Source organism: Macaca mulatta, chromosome 7 (genome assembly GCF_049350105.2).
Source record: "Macaca mulatta isolate MMU2019108-1 chromosome 7, T2T-MMU8v2.0, whole genome shotgun sequence".
NCBI classification, from domain to species: domain Eukaryota; kingdom Metazoa; phylum Chordata; class Mammalia; order Primates; family Cercopithecidae; genus Macaca; species Macaca mulatta.
This window is the reverse complement of record NC_133412.1, coordinates 147,241,716-147,267,385: the sequence shown is the minus strand read 5'-3', so window position 1 is coordinate 147,267,385 and position 25,670 is coordinate 147,241,716. Positions and strand designations below refer to the sequence as shown.

Here is a 25,670-nt window from a genome sequence, read left to right as displayed (position 1 = left end):
AGAGGAGGAATCAGGTGTTAGGACGAGTGATTGGCTGAAGAAAATAGTCCTCCCCACCAATGAGGAAGCCCGGCAGGATGGAGGGCTAGGCCTGGCAGCTGTAGTGCGTCTGAGCTGTAGAGGAGCGGGTTGCGGAGCTAGGGCGGCCGAGAGCCATGGCGGCGGTAGTGGCGGCGGCGGCGGCGGCAGTGCGAGCCAGGATCCTGCAGGCGAGTGAGGGTGGCGCCAAGGCACCATGAAGCTAGGAATTGGATCCTTTCCGTCCGCTCCCTGAGCCGTCCTCGGGCTGGGACCACCTTCTTGGCCCAACCCCTTTTTGGCCGGACCTCCTACCTAACCTGTGGGCCCTGTCCCATGCCCAGCCCTCACTTCATACCCTCCCTCGTCCCGGATCCAACCCTGGGCTGTTACCCTTGGCCCTCTACCCTTTTACTCCTAAGCCTCCTCTTTTCTGGCTCTCGCCCACTCTCCTTCTCCAGCTCTGCCCGCTCCCTGCTGTCAGTCTCTTGCCCTCATCTCTCCATCCGCCCACCGTCTTTCCCTTTCACCTCTGCACCAGCGTTCTCTCTATCCCCCAGAAACTACTCTTTTTGGTTATTCTGTCCCCTGCCTTGAGCGTCCACGTTGCCATTGCTCCCTTCCCCCACCCTACTTCACTGTCCGTGGTGATCCGAGGTAAGAGGGAGGGGGAACGTGAGGGGCGAGGGTCAGTGTATGAACTTTGAATTTTCTTCTAGAAGTGGACTCTAGATTTTCACCAAAGGCAGCCATTTACCGAATTATTTTCCCTAAGTGTGGCTCTTTGTATTTTCCATAGACTGGCTGTCCCCTTTCTTGCCAAAACTTTCAGTGAAACTTTCTCTCAGCCAAGTTAAACAGTTTACATAGATAGGGCACATGTACATAGGGTAGATAAGGGCACACAGTTAACGCTACCAGTATGTTCCATGTACGTTCAAGGTACTAAACATTTTCAAAACAGGTGATAGAAAGTGGGAGCCAGGTAAGACAAGAAGTCTAAGTTCCCACCCCAAATCAGCTCTTCTAGTGCCACACACCCTCATCTCTGCACTTGGGGGATTGAGTCCTTTCTGAAGCCAACCTAAGGAGAAATGGTAAAGCTACAGGAGTTGCATGCCTGAGGCCTGTAATCTCCAACTCTATAGTCTTTCCCCTGTTCATGGCCTACCAAGGATTTAGAGTATGAGGCAAGATTTACTGCAGGCAAGAAACAATCAGCAAGAAACAACAGTGCCCTTCTTATTCATTACATCCAGTCTGAGAATTTCCTCTGTATTGCTGCGCTTTTAGGTAATATTAGTATTCACCAGGTTTCCGTGAGTTCTAGTACAGAAACTTGGGCATTTTCAAGATTCTTGGCAGAGTCAGCAAAGATTCACGTTTAAATATGCTATTTAATGGGGACGGTAGAAAGGATGAGTTTGAAGGGTTTGTCAGATGGTCTGGCCTCATATTTCTTGCTGTGATCCTTGTTCTGTTCTAGTATCTTTTTTTAGTAGCAGGAAAACAAAGTTTCCACCCTATATTTTTCTTACCAACTTCTTGAAATCTTTTACTGAAATTGGTTTTTTTCCTTTGCCTCCTCTTCCCCTCCCATCACAACGAGTCATTGAGAACCTTAAGAAAGTATTTTGTTCTTTTCCATCAAGGAGAAGAATCTCTCTTTCCTTGTACTTTATTTCAGAAACAGACACTATGTATTTTCTGATTCATTTGGAGAAACTTCTGAAGTGACCTAGAAAAGAACAAATAGAGTAATCCTCAGCCAACTAGGAGTTGTAACATGAAACTTTGATTAAAAGTTTGATAAAAAGTAGCCTAGAGGCCAGGCACTGTAGCTCCTGCCTGTAATCCCAGCACTTTGGGAGGCCAAGGTGGGTGGATCACCTGAGGTCAGGAGTTGGAGACCAGCCAGACCAACATGGTAAAACCCCTTCTCTACTAAAAATACAAAAATTAGCCGGGTGTCAGGCGACTGTAATCCCAGCTACTCAGGAAGTTGAGGCAGGAGAATCACTTGAACCCGGGAGGCAGAGATTGCAGTGAGCTGAGATTGTGCCATTGCACTATATCCTGGGTGACAGAGCAAGACTCCGTCTTAAAAAAAAAAAACAAAAAAAAAACCCCTCGATTTTGGCAGCCATGAATATTAGAGAACTATCAAAAGGATTTATAGAGAGTTCACGTTTTCAATTATTTTAAGTATTCAGCTTATTTTTCTCTGCTATGAAGAGTAGTCAAACTTAACCTAAAACCTCTTTCAGCTCCTTGTGATATTATCACTCCCATTCAGAGATAAAGGAATGTTTGAGACAGGGTCTCGCTCTGTCACCCAGGCTGGAGTGCAGTGGTGCAATCACAACTGACAGCAGCCTCGACCTCCCACGCTGAAGTGATTCTTCCACCTCAGCCCTCCAAGTAGCTGCGACAACAGGTCGTGCCCCCATGCCAGCTAATTTTTGTATCTTTTGTAGAGACAGGGTTTCACCATGTTGCCCAGGCTGGTCTTGAACTCTTAAACTCAAGCGATCCTCCCACCTCAGCCTCCCAAAGTGTTGGGACTACAGACATGAACCGCTGCACCTGGGCAAGAAAATTACTCTTAAAAAGATGTAGTGACTTGCACTTTCAGTGATATGGTTACTGAACTAGTAACTGATGGGGCTGAAAATTCAGAACTTAAATCTTGCCATCTCTTTCTATGTTAGGCACTGACATAGGCTTACAGTGAAATGCTCACTGAAAGTTCCTTTATTGTACTGCAATAAGTGATAAACAATAGGAGTGTTTATCCTTTACCAAGTTGCCGAAGGAGAGACCCAAATACTTAATATTTTGTCCTTTTCCATCAAGGAGAAGAATCTTTCCATGTACTTTATTTCGGAAACGGACACTATGTATTTTCTGATTCATTTGGAGAAACTTCTGAAGTGACCTCCACAGGGATACTGTGGAGACCTAGGGAAAGAGCCAAATGTTGTAGGACTAGCAGGCCATGAACCAGGAGGGGAGGGAGGCAGGCGGATCAGGAGGTCAGGAGATCGAGACCATCCTGGCTAACATGGTGAAACCCCGTCTCTACTAAAAACACAAAAAAATTAGCTGGGCGTGGTGGCGGGCACCTGTAGTCCCAGCTACTCAGGAGGCTGAGGCAAGAGAATGGCATGAACCCAGGAGGTGGAGCTTGCAGTGAGCCGAGATCGCGTCACTGCACTCCACTGAGTGCAGGCAGGTCTCAAATTCCTGAACTCAAGTGATCTTCCCACCTCAGCCTCCCAAAGTGCCTCGGCCTCCGAAAGTGCTGGAATTACAGTGAGCTACTGTGCCCAGCCACCTTTTTTTAACATGTGCCTATGTAACATCCAAATAGAGATGTGGTAAAGATAATTACGTGGGTATCACCTGAAGAAGAAAATTCTGGCCAAGGACTAAAGAGTTGGGCATCATCAGGATCTAGATAGTTAAGCCATGGGAGTTGATAAAAATCACCCAAGGAGCATATACAGAATGAGAAGAAAAGAAGGCCTAGGACCAAGCCTTGGGAAATTTAAAAGAGTTAATGGCGGCCTGGCGTGGTGGCTCACCCCTGTAATCCCAGCACTTTGGGAGACCAAGATGGTCAGATCACTTGAAGTCAGGAGTTCAAGACCAACCTGGCCAACATGGTGAAACACTGTCTCTGCTAAAAATTCAAAAATGTGTTGGCTCACACCTGTAATCCCAGCACTTTGGGAGGCCAAGGCAGGCAGATCACTTGAGGTCAAGAGTTCAAGACCAGCCAACATGTTGAAACCTCATCTCTGCTAAAAATACAAAAAAGTAGCTGGGTGTGGTGGCGCGTGCCTGTAATCCCAGCTACTCGGAAGGCTGAGGCAGGAGAATCACTTGAACCTGGGAGGCGGAGGTTGCAGTGAGCCAAGATTACACCACTGCACTCCAGCCTGGGTGACAGAGCAAGACTCTGTCTCAAAATAATAAAATAATAAAAGCAAATTAGCTGGGTGTGGTGGTACGTGCTTGTGGTCTCAGCTACTTGGGAGGCTGAGGCAGGAAGATGGCTTGAACCCAGGAGTTGCAGGCTGCAGTGAGCTATGATCATGCCACTGCATTCCAGCCTAGGAGACAGGACAAGACCCTGTCTCAAAAAAAAAAAAAAAAAAAGCATATACCTCTTCATCCAGTCCACATATATTGATTGTGCACCACTGTCTCAGTCACTTTTCCTGCATGGAGCTTGCTGGCTACCTTCTCCTTAGGTTGAGTTCAGTTTTGTAGGTTTGCTATTAGGGAGTTGAGACGTTCTCATCTGATGGTTTCTATGTGCTCTGAAGTAAGAAAAACAAAGTCAGCTCCTGAAAGTGGAAGAGGAAGTAGTAGAGTTGGGAGTTTTAAGATAAAGTTGTGGAATAGCAAAGAGTGAAAACAAATAATAAGTGTTTACTTATTATTTATAGAAATGGGGTCTTGTTATGCTCCCCAAGCTGGTCTTGAACTGGGCTCAAGAGATCCTCCTGCCTCAGCTTCCTGAGTAGTTGGGACTACAGGCACAAATCACCATGCCGTTATTTACAATGACATAACAATAAGATTTAATGAGTACCAACTTTGTGCTAGCTACTTTTCTATAACTGGACAGTCCTGATCAGTTATAATTTTTAACTCTGTGAAGTAGGTGAACAAGACAGATGCAGTGTCAACCCTCCTGAAACTGAGAGTCTTTATGGGTAACAGATAAGTACCCAGGTGCTATGGCTTGGATATGGTTGGTCTGTCTCCACCAAAACTCATGTTGAAATTTAATCTCCAATGTGGTAGTGTTGGGACCTAGTGGGAGGTGTTTTGGTCGTGGGGGTGGATCCTTCATGAATGGCTTTGTGCTGTAGTGAGTGGATTCTTGCTTTTTTGAGACTGGATTAGTTCCCATGGGAATGGATTAGTTCCTGTGTGAGTGGGCTATAAAGCCAGGATACTGCCCCCCGCCCCAGTTTTGCCTCTTCACACAGGTCTGCTTCCCCTTTGATCTTCTCTGTTACGTTATGACACAGGACAGAAGCCCTCGCCAGAAGCTAGGGCCATCCCTTGAAATTCCCAGCCTGCAGAATTATGAACTAAACAAACTACTTTTCCTTATAAATTGCCTAGTCTCAGGTATTTTGTTATAGCAACACAAAACAGAGTAAGACCCCAAACAATTATAACACAGAGAGATAAGCCTGAAAGGGGAAGTATTGGCTGCTTTCAGAGGATAAAAAAGGGCCTCTTAACCTAGTTTGGGGTAAGAAGCAGACAGCAGTGGGCTTCTATTTTGTTCAGCAGTTATTTACTGAACACCTACCCGGTGCTATGTTGGTATTGGGAACATAGCTATAAATAAGACATGGTGGGCTCCAGGAGAGTGTCAGTGGTTTGAAATGGCTTTGGTAGGGAATAGGAGAGCAAGCAGATGAGGCATTTGGAAGGACTATCTGCTGGACCAAAGGACCACCATCTTTTCCTGGGCAGTGCTGTAGGCACCCTTCATGCAGCCCTATACTCTGTGGTTAACAGAGTCCCTTTTCAGGCAAGATAAAAGATTATTAGATTGCAGCTTTCCTTTATATCCCAGTCCTGAGTATTTTAGTTTGCTCATTTTGATTGGCTTAAATATTTCTTAAATCAACTTTGATAACATATATATAGGCTGGGTGCAGTGGCTTACGCCTGTAATCCCAGCACTCTGGGAGGCCAAGGCGGGTGGATCACCTGAGGTCAGGAGTTCAAGACCAGCCAGGCCAACATGGTGAAACCCCATCTCTACTAAAAATGCAAAAAAAAAAAAAAAAAAAAAAAAAAAATTAGCCAGGCATAGTAGCAGGTGTCTGTAATCTCGGCTACTTAGGAGGCTGAGGCAGGAGAATCACTTGAACCCAGGAGGTGGAGGTTGCAGTGAGCCAAGGTCATGCCACTGTACTCTAGCCTGGTCAACAAGAGCAAAACTCTGTCTCAAAAAATAAATGAAAATTAGGCCAGGTGTGCTGGCTCACACCTGTAATCCCAGCACGTTGGAAGGCCAAGGCAGGTGGATCACAAGGTCAGGAGATCGAGACCATCCTGGCTAACACGGTGAAACCTCGTCTCTACTAAAAATACAAAAAATTAGCCAGGCGTGTTGGCAGGCGCCTGTAGTCCCAGCTACTCGGGAGGCTGAGGCAGGAGAATGGCGTGAACCCAGGAGGCGGAGCTTGCAGTGAGCCGATATTATACCACTGCACTCCAGCCTGGGCGACAGAGCCAGACTCCGCCTCAAAAAAAAAAAAAAAAAAAGGAAAGAAAGAAAATTAGCTGGGCATGGTGGCAGACACCTATAATCCGAGCAACTTGGCAGGCTGAGGCAGGAGAATCGCTTGAGCGCGGGAGGCAGAGATTGCAGTGAGCCAAGATTATGCCACTGCACTCCAGCCTGGGCAACAGAGTGAGACTCCGTCTCAAAAAATCAACTTTGATAACGTATATACAGCCTTTTTTTTAGTGAGTTACAGTTTGAGAGTTATCTTGTTGAAAGTGATCCTCCCTCCCTATTTGCTGATTTTATCCCATCAAATATCTATCCAACATATTTTTTCCTATAACGTACCTATGGCATTTCAATACAGCTTTATTAAAATAAAATTGACATAAAACAATCTGTGCTTATTTAAAGTATGCCGTTTGATAAGTTTTAACATTTGTATACACCTGTGAAAATAGCATCACAATCAACATAATGAACATATGTCCATCACCCCAAAAAGTTTCCCTCTTCATCCCCAGGTAACCACTGTCCTACGTTCTGATATTACAGATTTGTTTGCATTCTCTAGTATTACAGAAGTAGAATCATACAGTATGTACTCTTATTATCTAACTTGTCTCTTGTCATAATTATTATGACTATTTATATTGCATGTATCAGTAGGTCATTCCTTTTTTTGCTGAGTAGTATTCCAGTGTATGAATATACCACATTAATTTCCTTATTCACCCATCCAATGGTAGACATTGGGTTGTTTCCAAGTTTTGGGATACTACAAATAAAGTTCTTATGAACATTCATTTTTCAAGTACATATAAGGATATAATTTTAATTGCATTTGGTAATAAACTATTTGATTTATATTTACATTGCTTTTATTTATTTTTATTTTTTATTTTTTTGAGACAGTGTCTCCCTCTGTCTCCCTGGCTGGAGTGCAGTGGCACAATCATGACTCACTGCAGCCTCACCCTCCTGGGCTGAAGCAGTCCTCCCACCTCAGTCTCCCTAGTAGCTGGGACCACAGGCATGCACCACCCATGCCTGGCTAATTTTTGTATTTTTTGTAGATAAGGTTTTGCCATGTTGCCCAGGCTGGTCTCAAACTCCTAGACTCAAGTGATACACCCGTCTCAGCTTCCCAAAGTGCTGAGATTACAGGCGTGAGTCACCATGCCCAGCATATTGATTTTATATGATCTTAAATTCAGTACCTATTGTGTTAGATACCATGCTAAGTATTTTCATATTGTTAGATTTATGGTACATTTTGCCAGGCCCAAATTAGGAAAACATAATGACAAAAAGATTTTTTTTTTTTTTTTTTTGAGACAGAGTCTCGCTCTGCCGCCCGGGCTGGAGTGCAGTGGCCGGATCTCAGCTCACTGCACGCTCCGCCTCCCGGGTTCACGCCATTCTCCTGCCTCAGCCTCCCGAGTAGTTGGGACTACAGGCGCCCGCCACCGCGCCCGGCTAGTTTTTTGTATTTTTTAGTAGAGACGGGGTTTCACCGTGTTAGCCAGGATGGTCTCGATCTCCTGACCTCGTGATCCGCCCGTCTCGGCCTCCCAAAGTGCTGGGATTACAGGCTTGAGCCACCGCGCCCGGCCAAAAAGATTTTTTTTTTAATCAGTACTATCCTGGACATATAGGACATGATTATTATGGTTTATTGTTCGTTCATAGTTTGCTGTGTCATAGATTCATATCTTTTCTCTTTAACGGCTATATGGCCTTTGAGAGAAATATCAAGTCCTTTTCCATACCTCCACAGTAGCTAGTATAGTATTAAGCATATAGTAGCTATTTGCTAAATTTTAAATAACTTTCTGCTCTCATTTATCAAAATAATCATTTTTTTTGCCTCACAGGTTTCTTCCAAGGTGAAATCCAATTCCGCCTGGTATTCAGCATCTTCATTCTCTTCTTCAGTGGTGAGTTTATATGGCATAGAGATTGACTTCTGAGAAGGAATTCAGTATAGTTTTTGGGTATCTCTATCTTCTTTACATAATTGTCATCACAGTGTATGTGAAACTTTCTATCTTGGTTTTCTTATCTAATATTAGATCTACTATATTGTAAGCATTATCAATATTGCAAGATGGTCTTTATAGTTATAATTTTAATGGCTGCAATAATATTCCATCAAATAGATATAGCCTGAATTAACAGTTTCCCTATATAACATTTAGGTTGCTTCAGTTTTTCAATATTATAAAACAAACATTTGGCCGGGCGCGGTGGCTCAAGCCTGTAATCCCAGCACTCTGGGAGGCCGAGGCGGGCGGATCACGAGGTCAGGAGATCGAGACCATCCTGGCTAACACGGTGAAACCCCGTCTCTACTAAAAAAAATACAAAAAACTAGCCGGGCGAGGTGGCGGGCGCCTGTAGTCCCAGCTATTCGGGAGGCTGAGGCAGGAGAATGGCGTAAACCCGGGAGGCGGAGCTTGCAGTGAGCTGAGATCCGGCCACTGCACTCCAGCCCGGGCGACAGAGCGAGACTCCGTCTCAAAAAAAAAAAAAAAAAAAAAAAAAAAAAAAAAAAAACATTTATTTATATAGTTTTTTCCTCCTTTTGGATTATTTCCCTCCTGAAATGGATTACTGTGTCAAAAGATACAAACATTTTCATGGCTTCTAGAGGTTCTGCTGACCCTGCCAGATAGTTGTCTTCTTCTTGACAACCTTTAGAGTGGTTTTTACAGATCAACTGTCTGTCAACCACTTCCAGCACCTAAAATCTAATAAATAAGGACTATTGCTCAAATTCTTTCCACACAGAAGTATGCACACACTGTACCACAGTAGATCACCATTTTTTGGTTCACAGACCGCTTTAAAAATTTAGTGTCCCAGCACTTTGGGAGGCTGAGGTGGTTGGATCACGAGGTCAAGAGATCGAGACCATCCTGGCCAACATGGGGAAACCCCGTCTCTACTAAAAATACAAAACTTACCTGGGTGTGGTGGCACGCACCTGTAGTCCCAGCTACTTCACGGGCTGAGGCAGGAGAATCACTTGAATTCGGGAGGCAGAGGTTACAGTGAGCCAAGATCTCACCATTGCACTCTAGCCTGACGACAGAGCGAGACTCCATCTCAAATTAAAAAAAAAAAAAATTAGTGAAAGAGGCCAGGTGCGGTGGCTCACGCCTGTAATGCCAGCACTTTGGGAAGCTGAGGCAGGTGGATTGCCAGAGCTCAGAAGTTTGAGACCAGCCTGGGAGACATGGTGAAACTCCATCTCTACAAAAAATTAGCCAGGCATGGTAGTGCATACCTATGGTCCCAGCTCCTTGGGAGGGTGAGGTAGGGGGACTGCTTGAGCCTGGGAGGAGGAGGTTACAGTAAGTCAAGATTGTGCCACTGCACTCCAACCTGGGTGACAAAGTGAGATTCCATGTTAAAAAAAAAAAAAAAATTAGTGACAGTGAGCTATATCTCAGAAAAAAATACATAGAAACATTTTTTTAATCTTTTTTTTTTTTTTTTTTTTTTTTTGAGATGGAGTCTCACTCTGTCGCCCAGGCTGGAATGCAGTGGCACGATCTCGGGTCACTGCAACCTCTGCCTCCCAGGTTCAAGCGATTCTCCTGCCTCAACCTCCCGAGTAGCTAGGATTACAGGTGCATGCCACCAAACCCAGTTAATTTTTATATTTTAGTACAGATGAGGTTTCACCATGTTGGCCAGGCTGGTCTCAAACTCCTGACCTCAGGTGATCCACCTGCCTTGGCCTCCCAAAGTGCTGGGATTACAGGCATGAGCCACTGGGCCCGGCCAAAAATCTTTTGATCATAAAGGTAGTGCATGCTCACAGTAATTAACAGTCAGCTGGGCCAAAAACTCATAATAGCTAATCTTTGTTAACAGAGTTGCTGCTTTTTTAGTATAAACTTCACAATGTCGTGTTTCCACTCATGAAGTTCCACTGTGTGACTAGCAGGGAATTTCCCATTCTCAGAGAGATCACAGTATTGAGAGGCTCTGCCACATCTTAATATAAACTATAGACTGGGCACAGTGACTCAGCCTGTAATCCCAGCACTTTGAGAGTCTGACGCGGGTGGCTCACTTGAGCCCAGGAGTTCGAGACCAGCCAGGCAACATGGCCAAGCCTCGTCTCTATCAAAAGTATAAAAAAATTAGCTGGGCATGGTAGCATGTGCCTGTAGTCTCAGCTGCTCAGGAGGTTGAGGTGGGAGAATCACCTAAGCCCTGGGAGTTGAGGCTGCAGTGAGTCATGATCACGCCGCTATACTCCAGCCTGAGTGACAGAGTGAGACCATGTCTCAAGAAAAAATAATAATAATAATAATAAGGGCCAGATGCAGAGACTTATGCCTGTAATCCTAGCACTTTGGGAGGCCGAGGTGGGTGGATCACCTGAGGCCAGAAGTTCAAGATCAGTCTGGCCAACATGGTGAAACCCCATCTCTACCAAAAATACAAAAGTAGCTGGGTGTTGTGGTGGGCACCTGTAATCTCATTACTCGAGAAGCTAAGGCAAGAGAATTGCTTGAACCCGGGAATCAGGAATCGGAGGTTGCAGTGAGCCGAGATCACACCACTGCACCCCAGACTGGGGGACAAGAGGGAAACTTTGTCTCAAAAAAAATAAAATAAAATAAACACATACACACGCAAAATAGATAAGGATATTATGTGTCTCTTTCCTAGTGGTAACATTTCTAAAGACGAGAAGATTCCATTATCAACTTGTTTTCTTTCCTTTTGGTGCAAGGGGAAGAGAAAAGCAAAGCAATTAACTAATACAAAATTTCATGGTTTTTTGTTTGTTTGTTTGTTTTCAGCCAGCTGTAAAGCTCTTCATTGATGGGAAATTTGTTGAATCCAAAAGTGACAAATGGATCGAGATCCACAACCCAGTAAGCGAAGCTGCTTTGGGACTTCAACTTAGGAGCCTAGAATTCTAGGGACATGATGGGCAAGTAGGGACCTGGGTGTCTATTGTAAAGCACATAGTGCTGCTTCTGTGACTAGATGTACAGTGGAGAAGGTGAGTCAGGGGCAAAGGATCATGTGCTTATTTTTCTCATCAGGCCACCAATGAGGTCATTGGTCGGGTCCCTCAGGCCACCAAGGCAGAAATGGATGCAGCCATTGCTTCCTGCAAACGTGCTTTTCCTGCATGGGCAGACACTTCAGTATTAAGCCGCCAGCAGGTCTTGCTCCGCTATCAACAACTTATTAAAGAAAACTTGGTATGAAATCTGAATGGTATGCTTTTCCAAACTGTCACCTAGGGCATGTTTGTCACTCTCACAGAGACCTTTTCAGCCACCCTCCCTTACTCTGCAGTATGCAGAGACATTGATCATGGCTCTCTCCCTTGTACTACATCTCCTCCAGTCTTATTCTTCCTTGGCTACCTGAGAATTTAAAAGAGGAACATTCTTGCATTAATTTCTATCTGTGTGTTTTCTCTCTAGAAAGAAATTGCCAAGTTAATCACATTGGAACAAGGGAAGACCCTAGCTGATGCTGAAGGAGATGTATTTCGAGGCCTTCGTAAGCTGGGAGCCCCTTATGGGACTTTTGGGAAGGAGCAAAGGAAGGTGGGAGGCACAGATCTCAGAATGGGAGGTTGCTTCTTCCTTTATATAGATTTTGCCATCCCATTATGTCTTTTTTAATGCTTGTGAAAAATGGCAGTATTCAGTATCCCTAAGACTGATTTACTTTACTCTTTACTCAAATGATCCTCCAGTGGGTATATACATATCGCTGTATTTTTCCCATTCAGAGAATCTCATTTTGCACAAACCCTTAACTTGGAAGGGCAAGTCAGTGTACCCTGCGCCCGTTCATTGGCCTGAGCCACTTCCTGTCCTCAGGGCTGAAGAGAACAGGACAAAGCTAACTAGTACACAGTGTGGAGAGCTGATGGCCTGACTTCTGTGTTCCAGAGGTGGTTGAGCATGCCTGTAGTGTGACATCCCTCATGATGGGAGAGACCATGCCATCCATCACCAAAGACATGGACCTTTATTCCTACCGTCTGCCTCTGGGAGTGTGTGCAGGCATTGCTCCATTCAATTTTCCCGCCATGATCCCCCTTTGGATGTTTCCCATGGCCATGGTGTGTGGAAATACCTTCCTAATGAAACCATCCGAGCGAGTCCCTGGAGCAACTATGCTTCTTGCTAAGTTGCTCCAGGATTCTGGTGCCCCTGATGGAACATTAAACATCATCCATGGACAACATGAAGGTAACGGCCCTTCTGCATATGGCTACTTAATCTGGCTACCAAAAAATCAAGGTGTTTAGTGATGATTGGATGTTTTAGGATAAGGAACCTACTTGTAAAGAGGAAAGTATTTACTCATTTTAACCTCCATGTTTGTTGATGATTTTGCCATCTTTGTGCGCCAAGGTAACCAACTAGGGAATAGCAGTGCTTCTTGCCCTACAGTATATATTGGGACACTAGAAATCTGGATTAGGGCTAGACACAGATAAGATTAAAAAAGAAACTTTTTTCTTCAATATGAAGAGAATACATGAGGATATTTAACTCAGAGAATTTGCAGATCTCAGAGATACTGAAGGCCTTCCAATTCTTGTAATAATAGCTAATACTTAAATAATGCGTCTGTGTGTCAGGCACTGTTCCTAGTGCTTTTTATCTATTAATCTTTATAATCACCCTTTGAGATAGGTATTATTTTTTCCATTTTGCAGAAGAGAAAAATGAGACATAGTGAAATCAATTAGCCCAAAGTCACAGTGCTAGAAACCGTCAAAGCCAGGATGTGTATACCCATCCAGGAAGGCTGACTCTGATTTTTGCTTTTAAAAACTATGCTATATTACCTCTCACATGAGAACACAATAGTGTCTGAGTGTCCCAGTACATAGTCACCATTGAGGAAATATTGTTATTCTTTTTTTTGAGATGGAGTCTCCCTCTGTTGCCCAGGCTGAAGTGCAGTGGTGCAATCTCAGCTCACTCTACCCTCCGCCTCCCAGGTTCAATCAATTCTCCTGCCTCAGCCTCCTGAATAGCTGGGATTATAGGCATGTGCCACCATGCCCCACTACTTTTGGTAAAACTATTTAGTACAGACGGGGTTTCACCATGTTGGCCAGGCTGGTCTCAAACTCCTGACCTCAGGTGATCCACCCGCCTCAGCCTCCCAAAGTGCTGGGATTACAGGCGTGAGCCACCGTGCACTGCCTATTGTTATTCTTGAAGGACAAAAAAGAAGAGTTCAGTATTCAAAGGCTGTTATTTTCTAGGAAAATAGGAGTTGCAGCCTTCAAAGTTAGATTAAGGCTGGGTGCAATGGCACACACCTGTGATCCCAGCACTTTGGGAGGTGAAGGCAGGTGGATCACTTGAGCCCAGGAGTTCGAGACCAGCTTGGGCTATGTGGAAAAACCCCTGTCTCTACAAAAAAATACAAAACTTAGCCAGGAATGGTGGCATGTGCAGGTAGTCCCATGAGGTGGGAAGACGGCTTAAGCCTGGCAGACAGAGGTTGCAGTGAGCCAAGATTGCACCACTGCACTCCAGCCTAGGTGAAACAGTGAGACCCTGTCTCAAAAAAAAAATAAATAAATAAAATAAAATAAAAGTTAGATTAGAAGTGGAAATTCTGGAGTAACACATGAGAAAAATCATGAAAGGAAAGAGGCTAAATAGAATTTATTTTTTATTATTTATTTTTTATTTTTTTGAGATGGACTTCTGCTCTTGTTGCCCAGGCTGGAGTGCAATGGCATGATCTTGGCTCACTGCAACCTCTGCCTCCTAGGTTCAAGCAATTCTCCTGCCTGAGACTTCCAAGTAGCTGGGATTACAAGCGCCCACCACCACGCCTGGCTAATTTTTTTGTATTTTTAGTAGAGACAGGGTTTCACCATATTGGCTAGGATGGTCTCGAACTCTTGACCTCAGGTGATCCACCTGCCTCAGCCTCCCAAAGTGCTGGAATTACAGGCATGAGCCATGGTGTCCAGCCGGCTAAATAGAATTTAAAAGATACAAGGAGAGAACTTTACAATGAGAATCCAGTATAGAAAAACAAACACAGGCCTGGCGCAGTGGCTCACACCTGTAATCCCAGCATTTTGGGAGGCCAAGGTGAGTGGATCACAAGGTCAGGAGTTCAAGACAAGCCTGGCCAAGATGGTAAAACCCCGTGTCTACTAAAAATACAAAAATTAGCCAGGCGTGGTGTCGGGTGCCTATAATCCCAGCTGCTTGGGAGGCTGAGACGGAGAATTGCTTGAACCTGGGAGGCGTCAGTTGCAGTGAGCCAAGATCGCACCACTGCATTCCAGCCTGGACAACAGAGCAAGACTCCGTCTCAAAAAAAAAAAAAAAAAGAAGAAGAAAAGAAAAACACAGGAAAACTTCAAATTCATAACAGTGGGGAAAGGGGAAATTTTCCGTGTTGAGAATCCATTTGCTCCTTTGTGAGTGATCATTTATTTTCTTCTTAAAGCTGTAAATTTTATTTGCGATCATCCGGACATCAAAGCAATCAGCTTTGTGGGATCCAACCAGGCAGGAGAGTATATCTTCGAGAGAGGATCAAGACATGGCAAGAGGGTTCAAGCCAATATGGTGACTTCTTATTCCTTTTTTCTCCAATCTTTATTCTATATATGAAAATTACCTAGGAACAGACCTTCAGCAGAGAGGCCACTCATCCCACTCCAATGTCAGTGTTTCTTTTATTTTTTTGAGACAGAGTCTCTCTGTCGCCAGGCTGGAGTGCAGTGGCATGATCTTGGCTCACTGCAACCTCTGCCTCCCAGGTTCAAGTGATTCTCCTGCCTCAGCCTCTTGAGTAGCTAGGACTACAGGCGCGCGCCACTGCGCCTGGCTAATTTTTCTATTTTTTTTCAGTAGAGATGGGGTTTCACCATGTTGGCCAGGATGGTTTCGATCTCCTGACCTTGTGATCTGCCTGCCTCGGCCTCCCAAAGTGCTGGGATTACAGACATAAGCCTTACCATGTCCTTCTGAATGTCTTCTCTTTAATCATGAACCTTTAGAGGAGTTTCATTCTAAGTCACGTTAATCACTTTTTTTTGAGACAGAGTCTTACTTTGTCACCCAGGCTAGGGTGCGGTGGTGCCATCACAGCTCACTGCAACCTCCACCTCCCAGGTTCAAACAATTCTCGTGCCTCAGCCTCCCAAGTAGCTGGGATTACAGGTGCCTACCACCACACCCGGCTAATTTTTGTATTTTTAGTAGAGATGGGGTTTCGCCATGTTGGCCAAGCTGGTCTCGAACTCCTGACCTCAAGTGATCCGCCCACCTCGGCCTCCCAAAGTGCTGGGATTACAGGCATAAGCCACTATGCCTGGCTCTTTCTTGAAATTCTATATCAAGAGGTCTACTTTCTGTTTTGCCTTTCAGCTGGTTACTGGCATTATTGCTGTAAGGCTGTAAGTTCTCTCTCTTTTTTTATTTTTTTAACATTGCTCTTCTTATAACTGAAAAACCCAGCAGACAACAAATTCTTTCCTTTTGTTGTTTTTGTGTTGTTTTTTGTTTTTGTTTTTGTTTTTGAGACAGGGGTCTCACTCTGTTACCCACTCTGGAGTACAATGGTGTGATCTTGGCTCACTGCAACCTCTGCCTCCCAGAATTAAGGGGTCCCCCTACCTCAGCTTCCTAAGTAACTGGGACCACAGGCTTGTGCCATCATTCCTGGCTAATTTTTTGTAGAGATCGTGTTTCACCATGTTGCCTAAGCTGGTCTTGAACACCTGACCTCAAGTGATCCTTCCCACCTCAGCCTCCCAAAGTGCTGGGATTACAGGCGTTAGCCACTATACCTGGTCCACTGCTTAATTTCTTAGCTTAATTGTATTTGGCCAAGGAAGATTCCTGTGCTTTTCTGTATTTTTTTTTTTTAGGGAGCCAAGAACCATGGGGTAGTCATGCCAGATGCCAATAAGGAAAATACCCTGAACCAGCTGGTTGGGGCAGCATTTGGAGCTGCTGGTCAGCGCTGCATGGCTCTTTCAACAGCAGTCCTTGTGGGAGAAGCCAAGAAGTGGCTGCCAGAGCTGGTGGAGCGTGCCAAAAACCTGAGAGTCAATGCAGGTAATCAATCACCTGCCTTGCTCCCTTAGATTTTGCATCTGTGGCACTAAGCTCTTGAGTTCTGTCAGTGGCCTTGGCCAGTGGGAACAATCACGTCTATTCTTGCCATTTCCTCTCTTTATATTGTACTTGTCACTTGGATTCATCTCATTAGCAGTGGTTTTTTTTTTTTTTTTTTAAAGGCAGAGGCTCTCTGCCACCCAAACTGGAGTGCAGTGGTGCCATCCTAGCTCGTGGCAGCCTCAAACTCTTGGGCTCGAGTGATCCTCCTGCCTCAGCCTCCTGAGCAGCTTGGACCACAGGTGTGCACCACCACCTGGCTAATTTTTTTATTTTTTGTAGAGACGAAGTCTCACTTTGTTGCCCAAGCTGGTCTGGAACTCCTGGGCTCAAGCAGTCCTCCTGCCTTGACCTCCTAAAGCTTTGGGATTACAGGCATGAGCCCTGACAGCAGTCATAATTTATGTTAATGAGGACCTTAAATTCTTCTGTGTTGTTTTACAGGAGATCAGCCTGGAGCTGATCTTGGCCCTCTGATCACTCCCCAGGCCAAAGAGCGAGTCTGTAATCTGATTGATAGTGGAACAAAGGAGGGAGCTTCCATCCTTCTTGATGGACGAAAAATTAAAGTGAAAGGCTATGAAAATGGTAACTTTGTTGGACCAACCATCATCTCGAATGTCAAGGTGAACAACTTTTATTTCAGAAATATGAGAGCTGAAGGTACCTTAAAGGCTATAGAATCTCATCCCTCTAATTTATTAATCAAAATACTTAATGACTAAGACTTCATCTCTTGCCAGGATTGATCAGTTATTTTATCTGGAGTCTGAATGGGCCTCCCCTTCTAACTCCCAACCAAACTCTTTCCACTATACCAGCAGTCTGCAAACTTTCCATAAAGGGATATTTTCAGCTTTACAGGGATATAGTGTCTGTTGCAACTAAACTCTGATGTTGTAGTGTGAGATCAGCCATAAACATTGGGTGGCTGTGTTCCAATAAAACTTTATTTATGGACACTGATATTTGAATTTCATATCATTTAATATATGATTAAATATTTTTTTCAACCATTTAAAAATGCAGAAACCATTTTTAACTTGGGGGCTGTACAAAAACAGGCAGGAAGCCACATTTGGCCCACAGGCTATAGTTTGCCAAACACTATCTTATCTTATACTGGTTTGTTAATGTTTTCTCTCCTGTGTCCCTCTTGCTGCCTAGCTTATGGCTACTGCAGTGTCTCAATCAATATATCAACCACCCGATATTTATTGAAAGTGACAGAAATAATTGACTTGTCAATTTTTATTTATCAAAACTTTGAAAGTCTCTCAGCTAACATGAGTTAAAAATTGAGGTAATGAGGCGTTTTTTGAAATTCATATAGCCCTAGTATAATAGTGAATCATCAAGTGTTGAATGTAAGTGCAGTAGAAATTATGAAATCTCTTGCCACAGAACCATACAGAAAAATCCGTTTACCAGCAACAAACATTAATTGCATGGTGAAGGATGTTTTGAGTGTCTATGACCTGATATCAAAATATAAACATACAGACTTTTTTGGGAGGCAAAGGAGTGAATAAGAATGGATTGTTTATGTTATAGAAAACAGCATTGGGTTTCTATAAAGAGAAAAATTATCCTGGTATATTTAATATAGATTGGATTTATAAAAAATAAATTTTCATGTAACTTTTTGATGACAATTGGATGAAACAAGTTGTTCAGGTATTAAAAAGGAAGCTAATGATGGGTCATGAACTAAAAATACAGTCCCTTAAAATAAGTGTGGTTATTGTTGATAGGAATTCCAAGTTGTTTATATGATTGGTAACTTGGAAGATGGAACACAGTTAAGAGAGGACTTTTTTTAAAATAAGTGATTTGAAATGAAAAGAGATTACTAATATGAAAGTTGTCCATGTAAATGATGTGTAGTAAATGAAAGTATCAAATAAGCGTAAAATACTCAGAATCCAAAAAGCTGACTTCTTTTCTGGATGCATCACTCCTGGCAGCCAAATATGACCTGTTACAAAGAGGAGATTTTTGGTCCAGTTCTTGTGGTTCTGGAGACAGAAACATTGGATGAAGCCATCCAGATTGTAAATAACAACCCATATGGAAATGGAACTGCCATCTTCACCACCAATGGAGCTACTGCTCGGAAATATGCCCACTTGGTGGATGTCGGACAGGTTTGTGAACAGAATTTTTAAGAGATTCTTATATCCATTTACTATTTCCTAAGAGGAAACAGTAAATGGTGAGTCATTGGTTTAAGATTGCCCCCATGACCTCCCACATTGCCCCATTTCTTCCTCAGGAATGAAAGTTCATGGGGTAAAGGACAGGGTGGAAGGTGGGTATTTAAAACTGGTCTCTGATGCCGTTGTGCTTCTAAATGGAGAGTTCCTTTGTCCTTAGGGTATGACACGGATTTGTTCTGTTTTAGGTGGGAGTGAATGTCCCCATTCCAGTGCCTTTGCCAATGTTCTCATTCACCGGCTCTCGATCCTCCTTCAGGGGAGACACCAATTTCTATGGCAAACAGGTAACTTTTGAGTTAAAATTTTTGTCTTTTCCCTTAAGAAATTTTCTAAAAGATATTCAGGAGCAAGGATTCTGCAAGGAAGGGCCTGCCAGCAGCTTCTGTGGGGTCATAATCAGTGCTTCTCAGAAGGTTCCCTAAAAAAGATTTAAAAGTTAACAAAATTTTGCCAAGCTGCTTCTTCCTGAATAATTCAAAGCAACAAAGTTTTGAGGAAAGAACATGGGGAAGTCCAAGCCTTTGTATATGCCACTTCCTGAGCATGTGACCCTCTTCGCCATCTCTCCCCTTTCATCTGACTAACTCCTAATCATCTGTCATGTCTCAATTTAAAGAATGAGCTCCTCCAGAAAACCTCCTCCAACTGCCACCACCCCTCCCTCAGTGCTGGGTGGTGTGATCCCCAGTGTGTTCCCATTGCACATAGTTTTTCTGTAATAGTTATTCATATACAAAAAATGTTATTGAGCACCTTCTTTGTAGCAGACATTATTATTATTATTATTTTTTTTTTTTTTTTTTGAGACGCAGTCTCGCTCTGTTGCCCAGGCTGGAGTGCTGTGGCATGGTCTCAGCTCACTGCAACCTCCGCTTCCTGGGTTCAAGCAATTCTCCTGCCTCAGGCTCCTGAATAGCTGGGACTATAGGCGCCTGACACCATGCCCGGGTAATTTTTTGTTTTTCAGTAGAGACAGGGTTTCACCATGTTGGCCAGGCTGGTCTCAAACTCCTGACCTCGTGATCCGCCCGCCTCAGCCTCCCAAAGCACTGGGATTACAGGTGTGAGCCACTGTGCCCGGCCTGTAGCAGGCATTATTTTAGGCACTATGAATACAGCACTGAACAAGAAAAGTAAAGCAGATCTGGAACCAAATTGCCTGTGTTCAAATCCCAGCTAAGCCAGTTATTAGCTGTCTGACTTTGGGGGATACCTTTAATTATTTTTTTTGTTTTTGAGACAGAGTCTCACTCCGTCACCCAGGATGGAGTGTGGTGGCACGATCTCGGCTCACTGCAACCTCCATCTCCCAGGTTCAGGCAATTCTCCTGCCTTAGCCTCCAAGTAGCTGGGATTACAGGTGCCCACCACCACACCCGGCTAATTTTTGTATTTTTAGTGGAGATAGTGTTTCACCATTTTGGCCAGGCTGCTCTCGAATTCCTGACCTCAGGTAATCCACCCGCCCCAGCCTCCTAAAGTGCTAGGATTGCAGGTGTGAGCCACCGCACCTGGATACCTGCTTTATGCCTTAAATTTATTCACGTATAAAAAGAATAACAACAGTACCTATATATTTCATAATGTCGTAAGTATTGAATTATCACTATTGGCCAGGCATGGTGGCTCACGCCTGTAATCCCAGCACCTCGGGAGGCTGAGGCAGGCAGATCTCCTGAGGTCAGCAGTTCGAGACCAGCCTGGCCAACATGGCAAAACCCCCTCTCTACTAAAAATAAAACAATTAGCTGGACGTGGTGGCGGGCGCCTGTAATCCCAGCTACTCTGGAGGCTGAGGCAGGAGAATGCTTTGAACTCAGCAGGCGGAAGTTTCAGTGAGCCAAGATTGCACCACTGGACTCCAGCCTGGGCAAAAGAGCAAGACTCCATCTCAGAAAAAAAAAAAAAAGAATTATTACTATTGCCACATCGGCCAACAGGTACATATGTCCTAAGGCAGGAAGAAGCGTGGCACATTCAAACAGCAGAAATGGGCTGGGGCACAGTGAGCAAATGAGAAGAAAAGGAAAAAATGAGGTTAGAGAGGCAGGCAGGGGTTGAGTCATATAGGGCTTGCCACGTAGAGAATCCCTCATCACACTATAGTTGTTTTTTACTTATCTGCAGTACCTGGCACAGAGCAGGCTACCTAAACATTTGTTGAACAAATAGGCTAGGGGAAGTTCTTTGTAATCCCATAGGACTAGAGCCATTTTGAAACCTTCATTAATAAATTACATGTTTTGCTATACAAGTTTTCCCTTTTATAGGTTAATTTTTTTTTCTGTGCCAGCTGTGTGCTGCCAGACGGCAGGGCATGTGGGGCTTTTTTATTTTATTTATTTATGTTTGGGTTATTAAAAAGTTAACAATGGGATTGCATAGCATTATGACAGTGTGGCCAAATGGTTAAGAAGTCAACACTTTGGTATTTGGAGGTTGATTATCTAATTTGTATATTAGTCACAGCTTTTGGTTTTTTGTTTTGTTTTCCTTTCTTTGTGAGACAGAGTCTTGCTCTGTCACCCAGGCTGGAGTACAGTGGTATGATCTCGGCTCACTGCAACCTCAGTCTCCAGGGTTCAAGCAATTCTCCTGTCTATGCCTCCTGAGTAGCTGAGATTACAGGCACGCACCACCACGCCCGCCAATTTTTGTATTTGTAGTAGAGACGGGGTTTTGCCATGTTGGCCAGGCTGGTCTTGACCTCCTTACCTCAGGTGATCTGCCTGCCTTGGCCTCCCAAAGTGCTGGGATTACAGGAGTGAGTCACTGAACCTGGCTTAGTCACAGCTTTTGTAAAAATGACTAATTTGATACTAGTAACATTTCTTTTAAGCAAAGCAGAGTACAACTATTGTTTAAAAATTGTTGCCTGCCCACCCTCTCATTTATTTATTTTTTTGAGATGGGAGTCTTGCTCTGTTGTCCAGGCTGGAGTGCAGTGGTGCAATCTCAGCTCACTTGCAACCTCCAGCTCCCAGGTTCAAGCAATTCTGCCTCAAGCTCCCAAGTAGCTGGGATTACAGGCACCGGCCACCACACCCAGCTAATTTTTTTTTTTTTTTTTTTTAAATAGAGACGGAGTTTCGCCACATTGGGCCAGGCTGGTCTCGAGCTCATGGCCTCAAGTGATCTGCCTGCCTCAGCCTCCCAAAGTGCTGATATTACAAGTGTGAGCCACCACGCCTGGCTGCACCCCCCAATTTAATTATTATAAATTACTCTGGTAATCTGGTAAAATGTCATTCTAGCTTGCTAGTAATTATGTAAGTGTTAAATCTGCACAATGTATTATTCTCTTTTGCTCAAGCCTACTCTTATAAAATAAACTATATCTAGCCAGGTGCAGTGGCTCATGCCTGTAATCCCAGCACTTTGGGAGGCCGAGGCGGGTGGATCACAAGGTCAGAAGATCGAGACCATCCTGGCTAACATCTCTACTAAAATACAACAGATTAGCCAGGAGTGGTGGCAGGCACCTGTAGTCCCAGCCACTCGGGAGGCTGAGGCAGAAGAATGGCATGAACTCAGGAGGCAGAGCTTGCAGTGAGCTGAGATCACACCACTGCACTCCAGCCTGGGCGACAGAGTGGGACTCCATCTCAAAAAAAATAATAAAAAATAAAATAATCTATATCTATCTATATATAGAGAGAGTTAAATATGCTGAATTTTTGGGCTCACATGTTATAGGTAATTTTAGAAGTGAATTTGTATAATGTCAGATATTTTACTTTAGATTTGTAAGATACTTTGGGTTTGCCACTTCAATATAGAGCTCATGATCTCTGATAATTATCAGAAATGGCTGACTAGGCACAGTGGCTCATGCCTGTAATCCCAGCACTTTGGGAGGCCAAGACTGGAGGATCACCTGAAGTCAGATGACCAGCCTGGCCAACATGGTGAAACCCCGTCTCTACTAAAAATACAAAACTAGCTGGGTGTGGTGGCGCATGCCTGTAATCCCAGCTACTCAGAAGGCTGAGGCAGGAGAATCACATGAACCTGGGAGGCAGAGGTTGCAGTGAGCCAAGATCACACCACTGCACTCCAGCCTGGGCAACAGAGAGAGACTCCTTCTCTAAATAAATAAATAAGTAAATAAATAAATAGCCTACTATGTAATGGCTGGGGGCACGGTGGCTCACAGTTGTAATTCCAGCACTTTGAGAGGCCGAGGAAGGCGGATCACTTGAGGCCAGGAATTCGAGACCAGCCTGGCCAACATGGTGAAACCCCATATCCACTAAAAATACAAAAATTAGCCAGGCATGGTAGCAGGTGCCTGTAATCCCAGCTACTTGAGAGGCTGAGGCAGGAGAGTTGCTTGAACCCGGGAGGCAGAGGTTGCAGTGAGCTGAGATCATGCCACTTCACTTCAGCCTAAGTGAGAGAGCAAGACTCCATCTCAAACAAAAAAGAAAGAAATACTAGTTTCAGCGTAATAATGATGGCTAAGGTTTGATTGTTTACTATCTGCCAGGTATTATGTTAAATGTTTTAGATCAATTATCTTATGAACAATATATATTGGATTCTGATTGCATTTCTCAGTTAGGAAAGTGAGTAGCACTTTATAATACCTCCTTCAAAAGCTAATTAAAAGAAGAATCATGAAACCCCAGAAATATATGCTAACTTTTTTTCTGTTTTCTATAGGGCATCCAATTCTACACTCAGTTAAAGACCATTACTTCTCAGTGGAAAGAAGAGGATGCTACTCTTTCCTCACCTGCTGTTGCCATGCCTACCATGGGCCGTTAGACACAAGTTTGTTTAAGACTCAGTCCATCCTGAGTAATTTCCCTTTATTTTTGAGCAGCTTCATTTGTCAGCTTTGCTCAGATCAGATCTATGGGACTGGACTACACTGTAACTAAAATCTTCCTCAGGACTATTAACCCCAGCAAAGTTTCTATAGGGAGCTGCCTAGTGTAACAATGAAACCAGATTTTTCACTTGCTCTTCGTACATTTTTGAGGTAACTGTTGTAACTATGAAATGCTTATCTGAAATTAGTGCTTAAACCTGATTTCTAAAAATTATCCCCTTTTCTGATGATTTGAAGGGGAGAAACGCCAGTGTACGTAAAGAAAATGTTCCGGCCAGGCGCAGTGGCTCATGCCTGTAATTCCATCATTTTGGGAGGCCATGGTGGGCAGACTGCTTGAGCCCAGGAGTTGAAGACCAGCCTGGGCAACATGGCGAAACCCTGTCTCTGTTTTAAAAAATTGAAAAAGTAAAAAAAGAAAAGGGAAAATTTTTTTTTTTAAAGAAAATGTTCCAATAATTGCAAGAACTCTTAGATGGGGAAACAGGACAGAAATAACTCACTGTTTTTGGTTGATCCTCAAACATAGCACTACCTAAATGCCACTGGGAGAGACCTCCTGCAAAGCTTTCTTTAGCCCCTCTTTTATCCCACAATACACAAGATATAATCCATTTTTATATATCCCAAAGTTGTGGCAACAGCTTCTTTCTTTTCTGCTCAATGCCACTTTGTTTCCTAGTATTTCATGACCACTATTAGTTCTATCATTGTCACTGTTCCTGCTTCTTAAGATCACTTCTCAAGGATACCTCAGTAAGCAATGGATAAATCAAATCAACTTTTTGTTATATGTGCCAAGTACTAACTTTCAGGGTTCTCTTCAGCAATCATTAATTAATGCTTCAGCCATTAATTCAGATGCAAATAATTTTCTTTTTTCTTTTTTTTGAGATGGAGTTTCACTCTTGTTGCCCAGGCTGGAGTGCAATGGTGCAATCTCGGGTCACCGCAACCTCCGCCTCCCAGGATCAAGCGATTCTCCTGCCTCAGCCCCGCTAGTAGCTGGGATTACAGGCATGTGCCACCACGCCCAGCTAATTTTGTATTTTTAGTAGAGACGAAGTTTCTCCATGTTGGTCAGGCTGGTCTCGAACTCCTGACCTCAGATGATCCACCTGCCTCGGCTTCCCAAAGTGCTGGGATTACAGGCATGAGCCACCGTGCCTGGCCAGATGCAAATAATTTTCTTTAGAAAATTATTTCAAAAGTTATTTTAGGTCCAGAAATCAAGGAGTGTTCCAACCATGAAAATGGGTAAGACACCTGCCTTAAGCAAATCTAACCTGCTATTACTTGCCAAATTTTATATATTCTTTTCTCTTGCCTGTATTTCTAATTAGTGATTTTTTTAATAAAGAATTCTTCATGTAGAGCAATTGACTGGGCCTAAGAAATTTCGAAGCTTTTCATGACATAAAGTGGTTAAAAAAAAAATGCTTTGACAGTCTTCTGCCATTAGTTCAACTGCCTTTATGCTTTTTTTTTTGGAGACGGCGTTTCACTCTTATTGCCCAGGCTGGAGTACAATGGCGTGATCTCGGCTCACTGCAACCTCCGCCTCCCGGGTTCAAGCAATTCTCCTGCCTCAGCCTCCCGAGTAGCTGGGATTTCAGGCATACGCCACCACACCTGGCTAATGTTTTTGTATTTTTAGTAGAGACGGGGTTTCTCCATGTTGGTCAGGCTGGTCTTGAACTCCCGACCTCAGGTGATCCGCCTGCCTTGGCCTCCCAAAGTGCTGGGATTACAGGTGTGTGCCACCACCCCCAGCTGCCTTTATGCTTTTTGTTTCTTTGATATATCTAAACTTAAGATCAGAACAGAAATTCATGTGCCGAACAGAATGGATTCTTTGCAGTACCATCCCAATTGACTCCTCTCTTTATTTTCCTGCGTCCTTACTAGTCACTTTGATAGTGCTAACTAACCTACACTATGGGGGTTATTCATGAATTAAGGATGATTAAAAAAAAAATACCTTGAAAATGTTGTGTACCCTGTGGATCTGAGGCTTATTACTACCACCTGGCTGGATAGAATGTCAAAACCTTCAATCACTTAAGGTGACTGGAACTTTTGTAAAATACACTTATGACCCTATTGGGCCTTTTTTTTTTTTTTTTTTTTGTGCTTTCCTAAAGATGAGGCAATAGAAATTT

At 43.8% G+C, this 25,670-nt stretch overlaps 2 protein-coding genes across 7 annotated transcripts in view; one reads left to right on the top strand and one right to left on the bottom strand.

The window, feature by feature from the left end:
* Nucleotides 1–100: 100 nt before the first annotated feature.
* On the top strand, nucleotides 101–24,887 carry ALDH6A1 (aldehyde dehydrogenase 6 family member A1). Its single transcript, XM_001093055.5, has 12 exons — nucleotides 101–209; nucleotides 8,164–8,226; nucleotides 11,113–11,187; nucleotides 11,362–11,523; nucleotides 11,752–11,830; nucleotides 12,229–12,531; nucleotides 14,774–14,895; nucleotides 16,203–16,392; nucleotides 16,897–17,078; nucleotides 18,420–18,599; nucleotides 18,857–18,955; nucleotides 23,337–24,887. The coding sequence occupies exons 1-12, from the start codon at nucleotides 156–158 to the stop codon at nucleotides 23,439–23,441; spliced, it is 1,614 nt and encodes a 537-aa protein (XP_001093055.1). The 5' UTR covers nucleotides 101–155; the 3' UTR covers nucleotides 23,442–24,887.
* Nucleotides 17,385–25,670, bottom strand: part of BBOF1 (basal body orientation factor 1) — a 50,079-nt gene continuing 41,793 nt past the window's right edge. For all 6 annotated transcript variants that reach the window (XM_077941434.1, XM_077941438.1, XM_077941436.1 and 3 more), the window contains one exon: nucleotides 17,385–19,089. In XM_077941434.1, coding sequence (XP_077797560.1) covers nucleotides 19,078–19,089 — 12 coding nt within the window. In that variant the 3' untranslated portion in view covers nucleotides 17,385–19,077. The remainder of the gene's footprint in view (nucleotides 19,090–25,670) is intronic.